General features: G+C 41.4%; 2 protein-coding genes and 1 long non-coding RNA gene across 3 annotated transcripts; 1 reads left to right on the forward strand and 2 right to left on the reverse strand.

Moving 5' to 3' along the window:
- The first annotated feature begins 812 nt into the window (after positions 1 to 812).
- Positions 813 to 2,823, forward strand: LOC133931361 (uncharacterized). The gene is made up of 4 exons (XR_009911887.1): positions 813 to 895; positions 1,446 to 1,525; positions 2,287 to 2,438; positions 2,543 to 2,823. It is a non-coding gene; the product is annotated as an uncharacterized LOC133931361 (long non-coding RNA).
- Positions 2,824 to 4,185: 1,362 nt separating this feature from the next.
- LOC133883766 (classical arabinogalactan protein 11-like) lies at positions 4,186 to 4,809 on the reverse strand. The gene has a single exon (XM_062323204.1). It carries the CDS (start codon positions 4,746 to 4,748, stop codon positions 4,350 to 4,352), a length of 399 nt encoding a protein of 132 aa, XP_062179188.1. The 5' UTR covers positions 4,749 to 4,809; the 3' UTR covers positions 4,186 to 4,349.
- Positions 4,810 to 13,117: 8,308 nt separating this feature from the next.
- Positions 13,118 to 16,922, reverse strand: LOC133930436 (protein MICROTUBULE BINDING PROTEIN 2C-like). The gene is made up of 5 exons (XM_062377086.1): positions 16,730 to 16,922; positions 16,533 to 16,601; positions 15,782 to 16,141; positions 13,978 to 14,196; positions 13,118 to 13,469 (listed from the first exon to the last, which is right to left on the reverse strand). The coding sequence occupies exons 1-5, from the start codon at positions 16,859 to 16,861 to the stop codon at positions 13,320 to 13,322; spliced, it is 930 nt and encodes a 309-aa protein (XP_062233070.1). The 5' UTR covers positions 16,862 to 16,922; the 3' UTR covers positions 13,118 to 13,319.
- Between the last annotated feature and the right edge of the window lie 1,947 nt (positions 16,923 to 18,869).

An 18,869-nucleotide genomic window follows, 5' to 3' on the forward strand; every position in this document is an offset into this window, starting at 1 on the left:
TGTTATAGACTGGCGCTCCTCTGGACAACGCCTGTGGATAGATAGAGGACTCGCTACCGCTATAAATTATCTTAATGTTTTCTTTAAGGCTTACTACTCCTTTTATAATAAATCTTATTATTATGTAATGACACTGTTATGTTATCGTTTATAAAGTCATTGTATATATAATTTGATCCTGACATATTTATATATATATATATGAAATACATGTAGTTTGTCTTTTTAAAATCAAGTGTGACAATAGACGACAAAAAGCTCGCTCGAATAAAAAATGTTAAGGCTACGCCCAACGGTTTCTCTTCGGGAACGAAAATCCTGTCGTGAAGGGATTTTCGTTCCCTTTAGCACTCCAACGGTTTTCCTTCACAGTTCCCTTCATGACAGGATTTTTAGGGTCATTTCCTTCAGGACGGGATTCTCTCTCCTTTCCTTTCGCGATTTTACTCGAAAGGAAGCTGTTGGAAATGAGAGAAAATAAAAGGAATAAGAACGTGGAAAGAAATCGAGAAAGGAACGAAATAAAAAAAATATGGTTGAAGATGGTCTAAAGGGGTTGCACCTGTCGTGGGCAGGTGATTCCTTGGATCTCCGTTCGCGACGGCGCTGAGGCCCGCAAGTACTGGCGCTGCTTCGTCGCGCCCGCTTCCTATTCGATGGAATACCATGCCGCCGATACGATACCAACTTCTGGTTCTTTCACTCAGGTGCGTGCGTGCTTATCAGCATCAACACCTTCGTATGATGCTTGCACCAATTTCGTCAGACTGAGCTTGCGGTCTACTCTTATGTTTTCTTGTACTTATCTCTGGTCAGCGGGACTATTACACTAATCACAACATGCAGTAACCCTGAATTGAATTGATCACTTGTTCATGGCCTCAAATACTACATGGTATTACTCTTTACCACCTAGATTTCATAGTTCTTGTAATTTGATCCTCACAGAACAACACAAGCTGAATTTCTCAAGTAATACTGCCATAAATATCAAAATAATCATTCAGTTAATTGCACAAGTACACTGCCCTGTGAATTAAAAATGCTTATTTTCTAAACTATTGAGAAGCTATAAATGTCAACAAGTACAGGATATGCATATCCCCTTTGAATAGAATCAGCTGGTTAGCAGACGCTAATTAATCTCAGTGAGTGCGCTGCAATAACCTTAAAGAAAGCTAAACAAAGCATTCTGGCATCGGGCCACAACCTGGCATGTCAAATCTAAAGTCTTGTTTGATAGCTCCATGATGAATTTGGTTCCGTCCTGCAATTCTGTGCTGTCGATATATTAACTTTTGTGGTTTTGTTCACCTTAAAAAGCATGTACCAGACATGAGCTGCAGATTTTTCTTAGAATGGAAATAATCAAATCTGAACTTGGGCCTACTATAGAGGACGGTTCGAAACAGAAAATGATAAAAGTGATATGCTCGCTTTTGCAGTTTATTGATACCAACCTCCAAGGGGATTCATTTCAGTCTGACATTATCCTTGAATTTGCTGAAAAGACCATAAAGTCCAGGTATCACTTAATTTCTGTACTTTCAATTTATCTTAATGTTCTTTACTAGGGACTAGCTTTGTGAATGCTCGTGAATGTTAGTGAAGCGCATATAATCGTGTGCAGTGCAATGAAGGTTAAACTTGCAACCTACGCCAGGAAAAGCGATTTCATGTTGCTTCAATGCATTTAGTTCAAAAAAAAATGTTGTTTCAATGCTAATATGGGATTTGTTTGAGAGAACAAGTTTAGCATCAGGGCAAGTATCGTATGTTACGTTAGCAAAAATTCATGTTCCATACTGCTCTCTTTGCCAGAAGCAAGTTTGATGCTTCAAGGCAAAATAGTTCTGTCTGTTATTTGTTATTTGTTTTGTAGTAATGTACAAACATGCGCATAGTCTATTCATGTTATGAAGTCTATTAAAAGGAAAGTGAAAAAACTATACGATAGAAGAGCACAATAAAAATGATGACTTGAATATTGTCCCAACGATCAGGAATGCTATTCTTCAGTTAGAGGAAAACAGCCATTTCCAGGATTTTTGTAATAAGTGCTGGAATTTGTCTCATTGTAGTGACTTGCAATGTACTTATTTGAAGTTTCAAGTGAAGTACATCCAATTCTCACTGATTTCTGGTGTTCTTTTAAGAAAAAATATTCTTCTATACTATACAAAAATATATATACAATGTTTTCCCCACAGCTCTGGCTAAAAATTATATATACAAAGTTCCAACATCAATATGATATTTCCTGTGTTGTACCGAATTTTGTAGCAGAAATCGAAGTGATCGATTGTCCTGCGGACTGCAGAAGCAGATGCCCCTAAAGCCTGAAAGTAAGGTTCAGTGGTTCACCCCAGCAATCCAGCATCATTCTGACTTGCATGCGACGTTGTTTACCTACCTGCATGTCATTTAGATTGGACAGGGTACGATTCCCCTCATGGCCATTTTCAAATTCAACATTCAACTGCTCTTCGACCATCTGTTACCTTCATGTTTCTTTTGCCTGAACATTTTAAATTTGAAGCAGTGCCGTTCATGAACTCCTGCAGCTTCCGATTGGCATGGAGCCCCTTGTCCAATCTGTACATGCTGCTAGCTACAAGCTGCTCGCCAATAGGAAACGCTTGTCTCGAATAGTGATTGATTCTTAGAATTGTCTTAATATTTTTTCTTCTTATGCAAGATCTATTCACGGCTGCCTGTATGAATGCTCACGCGATTGACCCTTGTTTTTCTCAAAGTCCTGTGAATTATCCAATGTAATACTTGATGAATTTTTGTACATAATGAAGTTTGTAATATTTCCTATGCACTTCAAGTCAGATATGTTTCCCCACATTCGTCATGTCGAGCGTCTCTGCTTACTGGAGCTATGTTAACTTTCGATTTTGGTCATCTAAACCTGTTGGAAGGTTTTCTACCACCTTGCAATTTGTCCTAATATTTCCTGACAACTTAGTCTTATTTTCTGCCTTTTTCACTGATATTCACAGTTTGTCTCGTATCACAGTGTGTTAATTGGTTTTGAAAGATAGCGCTCATCTGCTATGCACTACATGAATTGCACGATGAGGTATCTGATCAAACATTTCAAAATCGTGTACACTTCCATGTTTTGCACATGACCAAGGAACCTACTTTCTTTCTTTTTCAAACGTGGTATATCGCTTGGCCACTGGAAATTTACTAGATTACTAATCTGAAGAGCCCACCTGGGGCTTGGTTTGAACACACTATTTGATGAGTATGCAATTTTTCTAAATGAATTCTCTTTTCTTATGCTACCATATCCTAGCAGAAGCAAAGGTTGCCTAAAGAAATCAAATGCAAGCAGAGGCGCTCGGGTTTGTTGTAGAAGTTCTTCGCTGGATGGTCGTCAATGGTCAAAGCTGCCCTTCCGTCCCATAGGGAATTGTATGCAAAGGAACAAGCCTTTTTGTGATGGATAAATAGAAAATGCACAATCTAATTTCAAATTATTAACCCTTCCGTCCCGTAGGGAATCTTATGCAAAGGCACAAGCTTTTTTGTGATGAATAAATAGAAAATGCACAAACTAATTTCAAAATATTAGCAATCGACATCCATTGTTGTGAGCAGCCATGAAATTGTATAAGTGGGTTCATCATCCTGATCTTTCCATAGAGTTGCTTCCAGAACATTTGGTTCTTGTTTCCTGCCGGTGTTTAGCTTAATTATGGCCATTGACCGAGTTCTTGATTGTTTTCGATGGGAAGATGGGTTTTGCTGGGTAGAGAATTGGAAAATGAAGCAAGGGAGGTATGTTGTGAAGAGGATGTGCTTGTGCCGCTATTGATATTTGCATTCCCGTCGTAACGCACGGGTATTTAACTAGTTTTTTATAAAGTCCACTGGGATTGCAAATCATTAGTCAATCATCTTTTAAAAGATAAATCTCAATTTTCGTTATGGACATCACTAACAAGGATATTGGAATCATTGCAGATTTTATACAAAATAGAAAACAGATCACAAAGAGGTTTAGTTCCACTTTGACTTGTTTTGCAAAGATTTTTCTCCAAGATATATATATTTGAAATAACATTTTCACCTCCTTTACGATTTATAAGTGGAGTAAACTAGTAATCCAATAATCATTAGACTCCGTGACAGAGAGAAAAAATGTATTCATTAATCAAATCCATTCAGTTGAAACGATTGACCCCATAATGTTGCAAGAGCAAACGAAATGAGCAAAGCAAAGAAACACTTGATCCCTCCCGACCAGACGAGCAATAAGGCACAGTCAAGCTTTCCCTTCCTCTCGCCGTACGTGTCCACCCTAACGGCTCACACGACACAGCTCCGGTGACTCAGTAGAAGATGATGGTAGCAGCGGCGGCAGCAACGCCGGCGAGGGTAGCACCGCTCCCGAGGGTAGCAGCACCAGAGTGCTCAGCATCAGCCGGTGCCTCAGCAGGTCCGTCGGCGGCGGGGGACGCTGCGGAGGTGGATGGCTCCGGGGGGCTCGACACTCCTTCAGCGGCAGAATTCGCTGGTGCAGGGGCAGCCTCCGAGCTCTTGGTAGTTGGTGCGGCAGCTGGGCCGGACTTCCTAGATGCCGGGGCGGTGGCAGCCTCGGGCGCCTTGACAGGAGTGGCAGCCGCGGTGGCCTTGGATGCCTTCGGCAACTCCGCTGGGGCCTGGGCCGCCTCGCTGATGGCCGCCACGGCGAGGATGTAGAAGAGGATTGCAACCGTGGCGCGCGCCATCTTTATTGGCCGGGAAAGTTTGGATCACTCAGCTGAGGAGGGATGGGTGTGTAGATTTATTTCTCGCTTTGTGGGGTGGATTGAAAAGTTGGAAGGGAATGGGATTTATAGGGGTGGCAATGGAGCGGATTCGCGGGGGGACTTGCGGTGGAGAGGGGAGCCTGAGCATCGCTGGTTGCCCGGCTATTGCGCGCCAATTTTTTGAAACCACTGACTTGTCCGTCTGGTAATTATGGATGGCTATTTCTGCCGGTCTAACCACGTAAATGGGAGAAAATTGCACTCTGACATTCCAGACGCGTGGCTTCGATATTCTGACACTCCCAACACTAGCTTCGTCAAAATAACCCAAAAACATGCAGTTATTTGATTCTCTGACATTCTACCTATTTTAATCTATTTTAGTTTCTTTTCCTTGTTTTTGGTACTGAAAAGACAAGTTTGGCCTTTGCTCAACCAGGCCAGCCCTGCCAGCAGTGGCGGACCCAGGATTTAGCGATTGGATATTCAGTATTAAAAAAAATGTTCAATCCAAAATACGAGAAGTCCATAGTAACGTAAATTTTAAAGTATAAATTGTTCATAGTAGAGAAGTTTCAACTAATTAAAAGAAATTACAAAGCATTTAAACAAAATTACAATTTAACTTTGTGTTCCTTTATGGCTTGGAAGCGTTTAATGATGTCTCTATCCTTAACTTGCACAAAAAATTTACGCTCAACTGCTGATTGCCGAACTGGGTAGTCACAACATAAAGATCATAAATACCTGATATTTGTTGCTATGTGGGCTCTTTTTAGTTAGGGAAAAATGCAAACCCCCCCTAAAGTCACTTGGATTTTAACTTTCCCCTCCAAAAATTGTTTTGTTGCAAAAAAAAACCCCAAAGGTTTGATTTTGTTCCAAAAACACGTCCAAAAATTTAAAAAATTTAAAAAAATCACAAAAAATTCTAAAAAAAAACTAGAGACAATTATAAGACCTTTTGTGAAATTTGTTTTCAAAAATAATATCCTTTACATCATATTACATGGAGAGTAAGTTTGAAAAAAAAGAAAAACGTGCAACTCATTTATTAATTCGAGTTAAATGCATAGTTAATTATTTACTAATCCAAAAATTATGAAACAAATTTTTTTAGTCTTCTTACATGATCCTCTATATTGTAAAAATACATGAAATCTTAAAATAGTTATTGTAACGTGCAGGATTGAGTAAATATGTTGCAGATAGATTAATTCATAACTAATCCATAACACCCCAAAATTAGTGAAATCACTTTTATTAGTTTACTAAAACAATTAGTTTACAATTTGCTGAGTGGTCTGATGAATTGAAGCAGCAAAGATATATATACGTAGTATATATGCTATATACTTAATTTTTTTCAAAAAAGTTAGGTATTCAATTGAATACCCATGCATCATGGTGGGTCCGCCCATGCCTGCCAGAATCTATGTGTGTCCTCCCGCGCTATTCTTCTTCTTCACAAGCAACCTCAACCCCTTTCAGAATCTATCTCTGTCCTCCTGCGCTTATAAATACGCTCCGTGAGCTTGCTCCTTGTCTCCATCCAATCCAACACAGAACTGAACAAGCAAAGCAACAAGTGCATGCAGTTGCATTCAGGGTTCAAAAATGCGACGGTAACCGCCCAAAATGCGCGATTACCGACCTTTCCGCTGCGGCTCGATTTCAGAAATCGCTCGGTTACCGAATTTGAATTCAAATAATTCAAACCGAAATTAAAAAAAAATTCCAAAAAAATCTGATAAAAAACTAGAGATAATTTTAAGAGTATCTGTGAAAACGAAACTTGAAAAAAATATCGTTTCGACATCCAAATTGATGAGCAAAGTGCGGGCATATTTCAAATGGGCTCGTTTCTGTTCTGGGCCGAATGAACAGTATCCTCTGGCCCATTTGTGGCCCACGGCGAAAGGATAAGGTGGCGTTGGTCAGCGCGTCCAGGCTTGCAATCACTTTCCCCATTCAGCTCGTGAACGTTGCTGGAGCGGCTCCGGCGACCGGGCGACCGAATCCGTGGAAGAAGAAGCGACTCCGGCGGGGAAGGTTCGGTAACCGACCGCTTCACCTCGGTTACCGACCGACTTCATTCGGTAACCGACATCGTCAACTGCCCGGGCGCGGAGAGTGGAGCAACATCGGTAACCGATTTCCCCCCTTCGGTAACCGTTAAAAAGGGCTCGATTTTTGTTCATTATTGGTCGGTAACCGATGTAGTTAGCTCGATTTTAGCAATGTAGCTGTCAGTAGCATGTAATTTTGACGATGCAATGCATTATTACTTCGGTTGTGAACTGTGTAGTAGTTCTTTCATGTGAAATGCATTGTTCGGTGTTGAGCTCGGGTGAATCGTTGAGCTATAGACCTTATTACATTGAATTGTTCATGTACATGTGAATGATGGTAACATATGTGGTACATAATCGGTTATGTAGGTGTATATGATGCTAATATGCGGTCAAATTAGTTTATTAGTTAGGTAAGCATTGACAATTTTTGTTCAATTGAGTTGGGTAACGATTTGAACACATGTTGGCATATGTATTAGTAGGCTAACCTTCGAGATTATTTCTTCGTACAGAGAAATTGCAAACTAGTCAATGACAGATAAAGATGTGGTATGGCAGCATGGGGACAATTTGGCTTCGGGTTTTAGGTGTAATTATTGCAATAAGTCGAAGAAAGGCGGTGGTGCCACAAGATTGAAAGAACATTTGGCAGGGCGAGGATCAAATGTTGTACACTGTGATAGGGTGCCTCCAGATGTACGCGATTATTTCAGACGTGAGCTAGATAGGGCAAAAGATAAGAGGAAGGGAAAGACAGACGAGAGGCTTCGGAGGCAAGAATCAGCTAGAGTTCAAGTAGATGGTCATGCTAAATTTTTATATGATATTAGAAAACATATTATGATGGTTATATACTATTTTTCCTCATGATTTAGTGGCCAATTATTTGTTTATTATGATTTACACCTTAATTATTGAAAATGCATCCACACATGTCGGTAACCGCTAAAAATCGCTCGGTAATCGCACAAATGCGCTCGGTTTTCGACCTGCCGGTAACCGAGAAAACCGCTCGAATTCTCGAGCAAACCGCTCGGTAACCGGTCCAAACCGACCGGTTACCGAGACCAAAAAAATCCAATTTTTTTGCAAAAATTCAAAATTTGCCGAATGAATTTTCTCCGAATTTTTTTGAATTTTTGGACGGTTACCGCGCTTTTTCGGTAACCGCCGGAGGTCGGTAACCGACCTCCGGTCGGTAAGTAAAACCTTGGTTGCATTGGCTTTAAGTCTCCTGTGATCTTGCTCAGAGTCCAATTAAGCTGCCACGTAAACTCGTCGTCTTGTCGGTCGTGCTTAACTCCTCCAATGGCGTCGCGTCATGTGTTTCTGGCGCCTCTCCTCGCGCTGCTCTTCATGTCCAGTGCTCTAGGAGCTGCTGGGACGAGCGATGGCACCTCGGCTGGCAGCGTGAGCTCCTCGAGCAGCTCTAAAGCAGCTGATGCCGCGGCCACGGGCAGGTCGCTCGCGTCGTCGCAGGGCGTGTTCAGCCTCGACCGCTACGGCGCCCGTGGCGACACGCAGGCGCTGGCGAAGGCGTGGACGGCGGCGTGCGCCTCCTCACGGCCGGCCGTCGTGCTCGTCCCCAAGGGCAAGCTGTATCTGCTGTGTTGGGATTTTAGCAGAAGTATTACTAGGATCATCAAGCCAAGCACAAGATTAACACATAAGATACGATATTTTTTAATGAGATTTGATCAAGGTGCCTATATCCTAGGAGCATAATTACGAGTGCTCCTCTCTAACTGTTTCAGTCTTACCTTTGATTACAACAGTGGTGCTTTCTATTTAAAGGCCTAGAATTAGAGTTCGACTACAACTCTAATCCTAATCCCACCCAATTACAACTCAAGTCTATCTGTAACCTACTATGTACACATATTCATCACATATTCCAACAAACTCCAACTTGACGAATATGCACACCAACTTGAGTCAGCCATGTGTGAACCTCCGTGTATCTAGACTTGAGCCGTCTATCTCCGCTGCTCATCCTAAACAGTCCGACGAGGATGCCTCATCGCCAGAAACGTATTCCACAAAATTTGCAGCCCCTACCTCCATGATTTCACCTTTCAGCTTGTACTGATGACCTCCCGTCTTCTCACCTATCATCACAGTCTTGTCATCCTGCATCACATTCAATGTCTTCTTATCTGACATCGCCTGATACAGCCAACCTTCTCCATGCAGAAATCCAAGCGATATTAGATTCTTTCTAAGTCCCGGCACATGCCGCACACCCTCAAGTAGCACTTCTTGTCCATCATACATCTTTAGCTTGATATTGTCGACTCCCATAACACGATAACTCGTGTCATCTCCTAAGCGAGCAAGACCAAAATCACCTTCAGAGTATGAAAAGAACCACTCCTTGTTTGATGTTGTATGATATGAACTTGCCGAATCTAACAGCTATGCTTCACCATAGGACTTTTCACTTGATAGCACGAGAAGATCACCATCGCTATCCGAGTCATCTTTCTTGGAAACCACAATATTTGCCACGCCCTTCTTCAGTTCTGGACCATCTTTCCTTACATGTCCCCAATCCTTGCATTTATAGCATTGTGGACCCTTCTTCTTCTTTTTCTTGTCAGTCTCCCTGCCTTGATCACCTTTGACGAAAAAAGCATCTCCAGATGAACTCTCACCAGCATTGTTCTTCCTCCTTTGTTCATGAGCAAACAACATCGCAAGAATATCATCCACTTTGACTGCCTCTTTACCATACGTCAGTGTTGTGACCAAGTGCTCATAAGACCTTGGCAAGAAACACATAGGAATAATCGCATTGTCTTCATCATCAATTGTCACCTCCACCTTCACAAGATCAGCAATGACTTGATTAAAGACGTTTACGTGCTTAGCAAGATCCGACCCCTCTTGCATCTTTAGCCTGTACAATTTTTGCTTCAAATAGAGCTTCTGAGTCCATGTCTTGGACATGAATTGATCATCCAATTTATCCCAAATCTTCTTAGGTGATGTTTCATCCATGACATGGTACATGATCTGATCGGAGAGACACATCCTTATTGTTGCCGCCGCTTGTGCTTGCATCTCTTCCCACTTGTCATCATTTTGTCATCATCTACCGTGATTGGCTTCTTGTCGCTAAGAGCCTTCAGGATCCCCTGCTGCGCCAGCAAGTCCTTGACTCTCGTCTACCAAAGCCCAAAGTTGCCAGTCCCGTCAAATCTCATCACCTCGAATTTGGATGCCATCGATGCCATTTGCCTTTGCTGCAGACCGCCGAATCCCGCTCACGTGTGCTGAACGCGCCTCCGCACGCTCATACCTGTGCTCCGCTTGGACGCACCGCCCCGCACACGCCGAACCGCGCGTACGCTCGCCTCGTACACCGCTCGTGCATGATCCGCCGCTCTCAAGCCCCGTCGACAACCACGCCGCTTGCACAAGACGAAGTCGACCCGCTCGATCGCCGCCCATTGTTCACCATCAATCGCCAAAAAATGGTTCACGAACAGCTTGATTGCAATGTTCTGCAATCCCTCCATGAACTTCTCTTCGGTTCCTCTGTTTCTGCGCCTCTGTTCTATTCTATTGCCGCAGCCCTCGGCTCCTTTTATTGCCCGGCCACCGAAGCATTCCTATCCGACACGGCAAAATCCAACCGCTTGGTCTCCTGTCTGTTCACGATCCAAACCGAGCAGCTTCTCCCGGCCAAACACATCACGTGAAAGAAAAAAAGACTCCACCGACTCGGTCTCGATCTCCTGCTGTCAACATAAAACTCCAAAACCGATGCTCCTTGACGCCCGCATGCAGCCACAATGGACCGTGAACCCCGTGACCATCGGACGGGACTCAAGAGGCACGGCCGCCCAGGCCTTATCCAAAGCCGCATGCAAACTCCAGCCGAATCACCATGCAATATTTTAATCCCATATGCATGCATGCTTTGCTAGAACACACACATCATCTAAGCCCATGCAATATTTTAATCCCATATGCATGCATGCTTTGCTAGAACACGCACATCACGTAAGCCCATGCAACTCCACTACGAGACAGGCTTCCGTATCCGACTCCGTATTTCTATCAGCTCGCAGCCACACACGACCTGCATGGCCTCGCCTCCGCGTAACCTGCCATCGTGCATCGCGTCCGGCCAAGCAGCCATAATACAAGTTGACTGTGATAGACACCAAAACGCATGTATAGCATGCAGACTTGCAAAGCACCGCACATCACCTGGCCGTCCTTACCCACCGACCGCACGATGTCGAACACCTCGCGCCATCACATCGCAACTCTTAACACTTCCAACAACCTCCGAAGTTCACCATGGTTTTCAGCCGCACCGTCGAACCTGACCGTCACATCTGATCAACCCCTATCGAACAGCAGCCCCCAGCCGCCATCAACCCGATCTCCACGTCTGGACGGATCCCCGTTGATGTAGCCTATCGGACGGTTCAAGCCGCAACGCTCAAAGTGTCCGAATCCACCGATCGAGTTGTCGATCGCCGCCATGCTCCACCTTGCGCCGTCCTTCCTCGGACCCGTGCAAGCCTTGCGTGGTGTGGAACATATCCTCGTGTCTTCCCTTGATCTTTCTTCATGGCTTTGATACCACTTGTTGGGATTTTAGCGGAAGTATTACCAGGATCATCTAGCCAAGTACAAGATCAATACACAAGCACAATATTTTTTAATGAGGTTCGGCCAAGTTGCCTACATCCTCGGGGTATGACTACGGACGATCCTCTCCAACTGTTTCAGTCTTACCTTTGGTTACAACAGTGGTGCCTTCTATTTAAGGGCACATAATTAATGTTCGACTACAACTCTAATCCTAGTCCCAACTAATTACAACTCAAGTCTATTTGTAACATACCATGTACATATATTCGACACATATTTCAACATGCTGAACCATCTCACGAACGGAGAATGATTGGATGAGATGGAATCGGTCCTGTTGATGTGAACTAAGTAAAACTTGTCTTTTCACGTACCAAAAATAGGGAAAAGAAACTAAAATGGATTAAAATGAGTAGAATGTTAGAGAATCAAACAACTGCATGTTTTGAGGATCATTTTGACAAAGCTAATGTTAGTCAAAATGTCGAAGCCACATGTTTTGGGTATCAAAAGTGTAATTTTCTCTATAAATGATGTGGCCAATGTGTGCCTGTATTTAGCCCAGGAATTGCTTGGCCTAATCAGAAAAATAGAAGAAGCTGGTGGGCCTAGGATTTGTTCCTTGGGAGTTGCAACTGTATTCAGGCCTAGAGAGTAGATTCTTCGAATTATCTAAACTAATATTGTTCACAATTATCTAAACTACTATTGTTCACAACTCAATGCGGTACTGATAGGTCTCAGATGCAGCATTATACAGTCTTTTTTCTGACATTTTTCTTGCATGGTGCTCTCTTATTGAGACCAGGGTTTCAAAAACCAGTCCCCAACTATTTCGTCGGTTTTCACAATCGCCGCTCAAAAACCAATAAAAACCGGTAAAATTCAGATAAATTTTGCCAAAAAATGAATTTCAAATTTGAATTTGACCAAATTCTACTGAATTCCCCACTAGTTCTGGTTATCGAACTGCAGCAGATTGACCGAAATTCACAATACCGACCGGTATTCGACGAATTTGTAAACCTGGTTGAGACGGCATCATTATGCACTGCTATATTACTGCAAAAGAAATTGAAGGAGTTCAACACAAAATAGAAAGCATCAGTTTTCAAGTTCTCTACCTCTCCTAACCTGCCTGAGGAACCATTTTTATCTGCATGTTCAAGCATTTAACCACAGGAATAAACCCTAAGACAGTAAGAGCATCTCCAACCGAGCCCTCTTCTCACCCCCTATCCTATATTTGAGGAAAAAACGATAAAAAACGGTCTCCAACCGACCCCCTATCCGACCCCCTTTATTTGAGAAACCCTCAAATCTCATCCCTCACCCCCTACATCTAGGGACTCCTCATCCAACCCCTCATTTGGGAGAGAGGGGAGAGAGAGAGGGAGAGAGGGGGGAGAGAGAGAGGGAGAGAGGGGAGAGAGAGGAGAGAGAGTTACCAAATATTAATAAAATAGAGGTGATTCGAATATAGGGGGTCAAATATGAGGGATCGGTTGGAACGCGTTGAGAAATAGGGGATGAAATCTGGATGAGGAGTCCCTAAATAAGAGAAATAGGGGGTCAAATATGAGTAGTCGGTTGGAGATGCTCTAACTACCACAGATGTCTACCAGTGGAAAGAAGATAGCAGCGCTGGTCATCAACAAAAAGGACAGCTAAAGTTTTCTGACCAGCAATGCAGAGCTCAGGACCGAATAAATATGATTACAAAATGGACTGTTAGTTCCCAGTGTTTCCCATAACCACCAGAACGATTTCAAACGCGCCTCAACTCAAGCCAACACTTACAATTACATCAGCAGTTCAACATTATCATACATACACTACATAATTAGAAGGGGCAATTCGGGCATCATAGTACAAAGACCTGCAGCCTTAACCGTGCCTCTGCAGCTAAATTTAATTGCTCCTCGTTAGGGTTCTCTCTTGCAGCCGCAAGAGCTTCAGCATATGTAATCCTTTCCTGCTCTATGTTCTCAACCTCAATCTTGTCGATTTCACTCTGGGAGACAAATGCAAGATTGTTAGCTCAATAGAGTCATCGCTCAGTGCAAAGCATATACGCAGTTTTCATTGTCCTGATATTTTCATAGCAGAATCCATAATAATCTTGCAAGATGAAAACAGTACACCAATTATATTTTTTGGATAAATCATTATAAAATTTCCAGGGTTGCATCAAAACTTTGCTCCCATATGCTGAGATTTTAAAGCCACAAACTCTACATTACAACTCTCTAGCTCTTTTCCTCAATTATTTGCCCAAAATTTTGAAGAACTCCTCATTGATTATAGTAAGGGGTAACAATGGTAAACCACAGATATACTGCCATAGTATTTCTAAAAGCAGCACAAATTTTAGAAATTGCTATTGGATTCTCAGCAACAAGCTAGGAGTAAATAAAATACCATAACACCAACTTACATCATATCTAACTTTAATTAGACATTTAATGATTCAAGGAGGTCAACATCAAAATGTACAAGGTGATTGAAGGATGTGTGCTTACCATTGATTGAAGTGCTTCTAATTCATACGATGATGGTATACTACCATCATAACAGTCACCTGAAACATTTTCCAAAACATTTTCGAATAACGCCATCAATGAACTTATCTCGAATTCCATATTGGAAACATCTCCTTGAAGATCTTCGACTTTCTTATTTGACATCTTTACCTCCAATTCCAGTTTCTCTAAAGATGCTTGTTTGTCCGCAAGCATAATCTAAAGAGGGAGGACGAAGAAAAGGTTAAATAAAAAATAAAGGCAAGCTAGAAAAATATTTAGCATCTTTGTCAAATAATATTCAAAATCCAACATAACATATGTAAGTGGTGAAATCACTATATGCAAAATGAAAGGGAAGAAGGACAACCGATGAATTGATCCATAGTGCAAAAGGACAACTTTATCAACCAAAGGGACAGCTATAATTGCACCAAAAAGATGCAATTTGTGCGCCAAATGAGGATTAGAAATCTTTTGGCAAACTGCACATCATACTAGTTAACAATAACCAGAGTTTCAAGACACCAACAGCCATAGTAAAATGCCAAGTTAGAGTTACAGATGTGTTGTGTGGCTGCAGTACAATTCACTACTTAACACAAACGGCTGCTTAATGTCTGCTATGTGTTAAAAAAATTTAACATTTCAAATCATTTTGACAGATGTTTTAACCACTGTTCTAAGCAATGGCCACCGTGTCCTTGTAAAAGGAGATACCAGTTGCTGCACAAACCTACTTGACCCACAGCTCGAGGACAAACTGTCTTTCATGTCATGGCCAGCCAGGGACTGCCATATCGGCCCAAAGAACTGGCACAAGGGGCATAACAGCAACATCATGTTGGTTCTTATGGATTACTTTGTCTAGTTCATTTGATTTGATTTGTGAGTATGAATTAAGATAATTATCTGTTAGTATCTAGTAGTTAGCTTAATATTGTTAGGGATACAGGGTAAGTCAACATACATGGAAGCAAGCAAGATAATAACAAGTATTCTATCCTTATCTCTCTCTACCCATGCACGTCTATTCCTCCCTGTCCCTCCCTGAGAGCTTATGTTTTCTATCTTCCCCTGCTGCCTACAACCAAGCATCTTATTTCTCCCCATTTATGCCAAGCCCATAACCCGTTTACAAGGTAAAGGTAGCACATCCATTACATTAAATTAAACCTAAAGGTCAGGCCAATTATATGGTTTGACAGCTTTCTTTGTTTACTAGGGCCATCTTTCTAGTACAAAGATATGTTTTCGGAAAAAAATCTAGTAACTAGTAGTACAAAGAATTTAGCAAGCAGAACTTTGTCAAATCTTCTGCTTCCTGCTGAGCCCATCCATAATTGCTAGAAACACATTCAATATACGGTAAATATGTATTAGATGCTTATTTTATTACTCTATAAATACTGGTACATTTATCTGAATTTTAAATAGTAAAGCCATGTACAAGAGTGCTATAAACGCTAATAGGTGGGTAACCTATCGTTAACTGTTTACTGCTATTAAGAAGGGTTTTTTTTCATTTGAAGAGTAATGACGCAGTGCTAACTTTTGATAGTGGTGTAGACTTGTACCTTACTGGTTTCTATTTCATAATACAAAGACAATATCGACTTCTACAAATTTTACCGGGATCATAACGCATTGGATGACAAGGGTATGGTGGCCCAAATGTAGCAACTAATGGCTATAAATCAAGGTAAATTGAAAGACAATCGATAAATACTCAACCGAAAAATAGGAAAATTTAGCTCACTGATTCAGAGTATGTCACAATGTAGGGTCAGTAAGAGCAATTCACCTTCGCGTTGTGCAACTGAGAATCGGTAGACCTGATCAAAGCTTCTTTCTCAACCACCTGGCACCTTAGCTCATCAATGGTGGAATATGCTGCATTCATCTCGCTCACTGAGCTCTCTGCAGACCGCAGTGCCTCCTCCTTTTCAAGCAGTTTCTTTTGCAGCCCATCGATCTGCTCGCACAGCACGGTCATCTCACCTTTATCCTTGGGTTTATTTTCAACTCCCGATAGACACAACGGCGCAACTGAGCCGTTTTCGCCATTCAAATCTGGGGCACTCTTCTTGGCTTCATCTCCAGGATCCCTCCGTTTTTTCGCGGACACACTTTGTGGTGTCTTCACACTTTTCAAATCACTCGCCTGAAAGAACCAATAATCCATCTTTAGGTTCATCACTATGAAAGCCAAAGAGAAAAGTTTCATGAATAGCTTGTAACAGAGTGTCAGAATCACATACAAGGAAGATTCAACTGTATAATTTTCCATCAGCAAGGCTACAAATTTTACCAAAGCTGATATAACTAGAAGATCTACCAAAGCTGTCGTTGTGAGAACGTCTAATCTGAAAGGGGGATTCCACCTTTTCTTCCCAAATACTACTAAACACCGGAGACCGATAGTTGAAGGAACCCACATTTTAAAAACCATAGAGAATTCGAACACAAGCAACCGGCACCAGAACAAAACTACGCAATCCACAGCACCCAAGAAACAAACGCGACTAAAACAGAGAGAGAAGAAAGGCAGTCACCTTCTTGGCCGGCGCCGGCGTGTACACCAGCGACGCGCGGCGCGAGTAGGACGGGTTCACCCTCCGATCCTGCGACCAATAACAAGCACGAAACAACGGTCAGACAGCGCACGAGCCCCAGCGAGGGCCTCCAAACACCCCCCCCCCCCCCCCCCGGGCGCCCGGGCGAGATCTGCGTGCCCACCCACCACACTCACCATGAGCGACTCGACGAGCGGTACCATCTCGACGAGGTTCTTGAACAGCACCCGATCTACGTTCCCGCCGCCGCCAGCCGCCCCGCCGTTGTCGGCCTCCGCGGTCTGCGGCTCGTGGGATCGATCGAGCATTTCCTTTCCTTTTTCGAATCGAATCGAAATCGAGAGAGGGAAATGAATCGGGTCGGGTATTTGGGATTGAGGGACGGGAAAACGGATGGGATGGTTTGTGGTCGTGTGACGCTGTAACGGTAACCGTTACAACCGCTTAAATTTTTAAAAAATTTCGGATAATTTTTTTTTTTGATAAATATAAAATTTGGAGAAAAATTCGTGAAATTGAACTCTTGTTAACCGGTTAAATTGGACTGATTACCGAGCGATTTTCTCGATTTATCAAGCGGTTTTCTCAAATTTTCCGTATTGCCGATAACTGCTCGGTTTTGTCGTTAACCGCTCGATTTTCTCGATTTATCAAGTGATTTTCTCGATTTTTAGTGAAGTTTAATAAAAAAAATTAAAAATTATTTTAATCTTATAAAACAATAACTAATTCATCTGAGCTTCAAATCAAGTGAAACAAATTTTGTTGGTTTTCTTGTAACATGACCTACATAATAAAAGTATTTATACTTATAAAAAAGTTTAAAATTTTATGTGAGAAAATGTATTTGTTAAACCAAGTTAAATGCATAGTTTACTCTTTACTAATCAAAAATTATGAAATTAATTTTGTTAGTCTTCTTACATGATCTTATCTCTTTTAAAAATACATGAACTCATCAATTAGTTATTGTAACATGCAGGATTATGTAAATGTGTTGCGACTAGAATAATTCATAACTCACCCATCACACCTTAAAAATTAGTGAAACCACTTTTATTAGTTTATTTATACTATTATTTACGTAGGAAAAATAATAGTAGACATGAAAAAGTTAATTATAATGTTGTTTCTTAATATATTCACTTTATGCTTGTGAACTTTGTAAAAATTATAGAGAAATTAATAAAACTCTAAATAAAGTGAAATCAATTTTAAAGATCCTCTTAAAATACGTAAGAAAAATATATGTTTGCATGTTAAGCTTTTCCTTAACATGAATTAATAACGGAGCCGCACGTTTCAACTTTTTTCATTTTTTTCAAACTTCCTCCCTATAGAATATGATGCAAACGACATTAGTTTGAAATTGTTTTTCACATAAGGTCTTAGAATTGTGTAGTTCTTTTTAGAATTTTTTTGGATTTTTTGGATTGTTTTTTTATTTTTTTGAATTTTTTGAATTCAAATTCGGTTACCGTTCGGTTTTTGAAACCGAGCCGGACCAAGATGTCTGTTTATCACGCATTTTGGTCGGTTACTGACGAATTTTTAAACCCCGCCGATGACTCGGGTCGGGGTTTAAGGCTGCGGCCTGCGGCTGCTTCGAACCTTCGAGATGTTGGCTCCGGTCGGGATAAGTTACAGCTGATCCGAGGATTAAATAGAGATCATGTTTTTTATTTTATAAATATTTTTAATCTCTCCGTCTACGAATCAAGAGTCCGATATGTAAATTATTTTATTATGCTATATTTTTAATTTTTTTATATTATTATATTATAGTAGTTGTTAGTTGTTTTATAAAGCTTCAGGAGGAGGCTGGCTGGAGAAACAAAATGGAGATGCCCGCTTTCGGTAGAGGGAGTAAAGAAGGCGATACTCTTATTCCGGTGGCTGCTGAGCGTTTCTTTCGCTCCCGTTTGTTCTCTGTTCCAGCATGCGCCGGCCGGCCGGCCGGTCCGTGCCCGCCCGGGCAAGCAGGAACTCGCTATGTAAAGTGTATTTTGAAATAAAAAGATCTTCAAAAATATATTTTGATTTTTAATTTCTTCTACAATATATTATCAATTGCTATAAAATTAATACCACATTAAAAAATACTTTTAAATATGAATATATTGATGCAACTTTTGTAAACTAAACATGTATATGATTTAACTTATTATTGATCAAATTTACAAAATTTGAAAATTTCAAATAAAAATAAGCCTTACATAGATGGATGAAGGGAGTATCAATGTATGTATAATATACTGTGCTTGAGTGCATTTAGTATATGATTTTCAAACTACCATTTCGAGTGTGTTTTAAAGA

Source organism: Phragmites australis, chromosome 10 (genome assembly GCF_958298935.1).
Source record: "Phragmites australis chromosome 10, lpPhrAust1.1, whole genome shotgun sequence".
In the NCBI taxonomy this organism is placed as follows: domain Eukaryota; kingdom Viridiplantae; phylum Streptophyta; class Magnoliopsida; order Poales; family Poaceae; genus Phragmites; species Phragmites australis.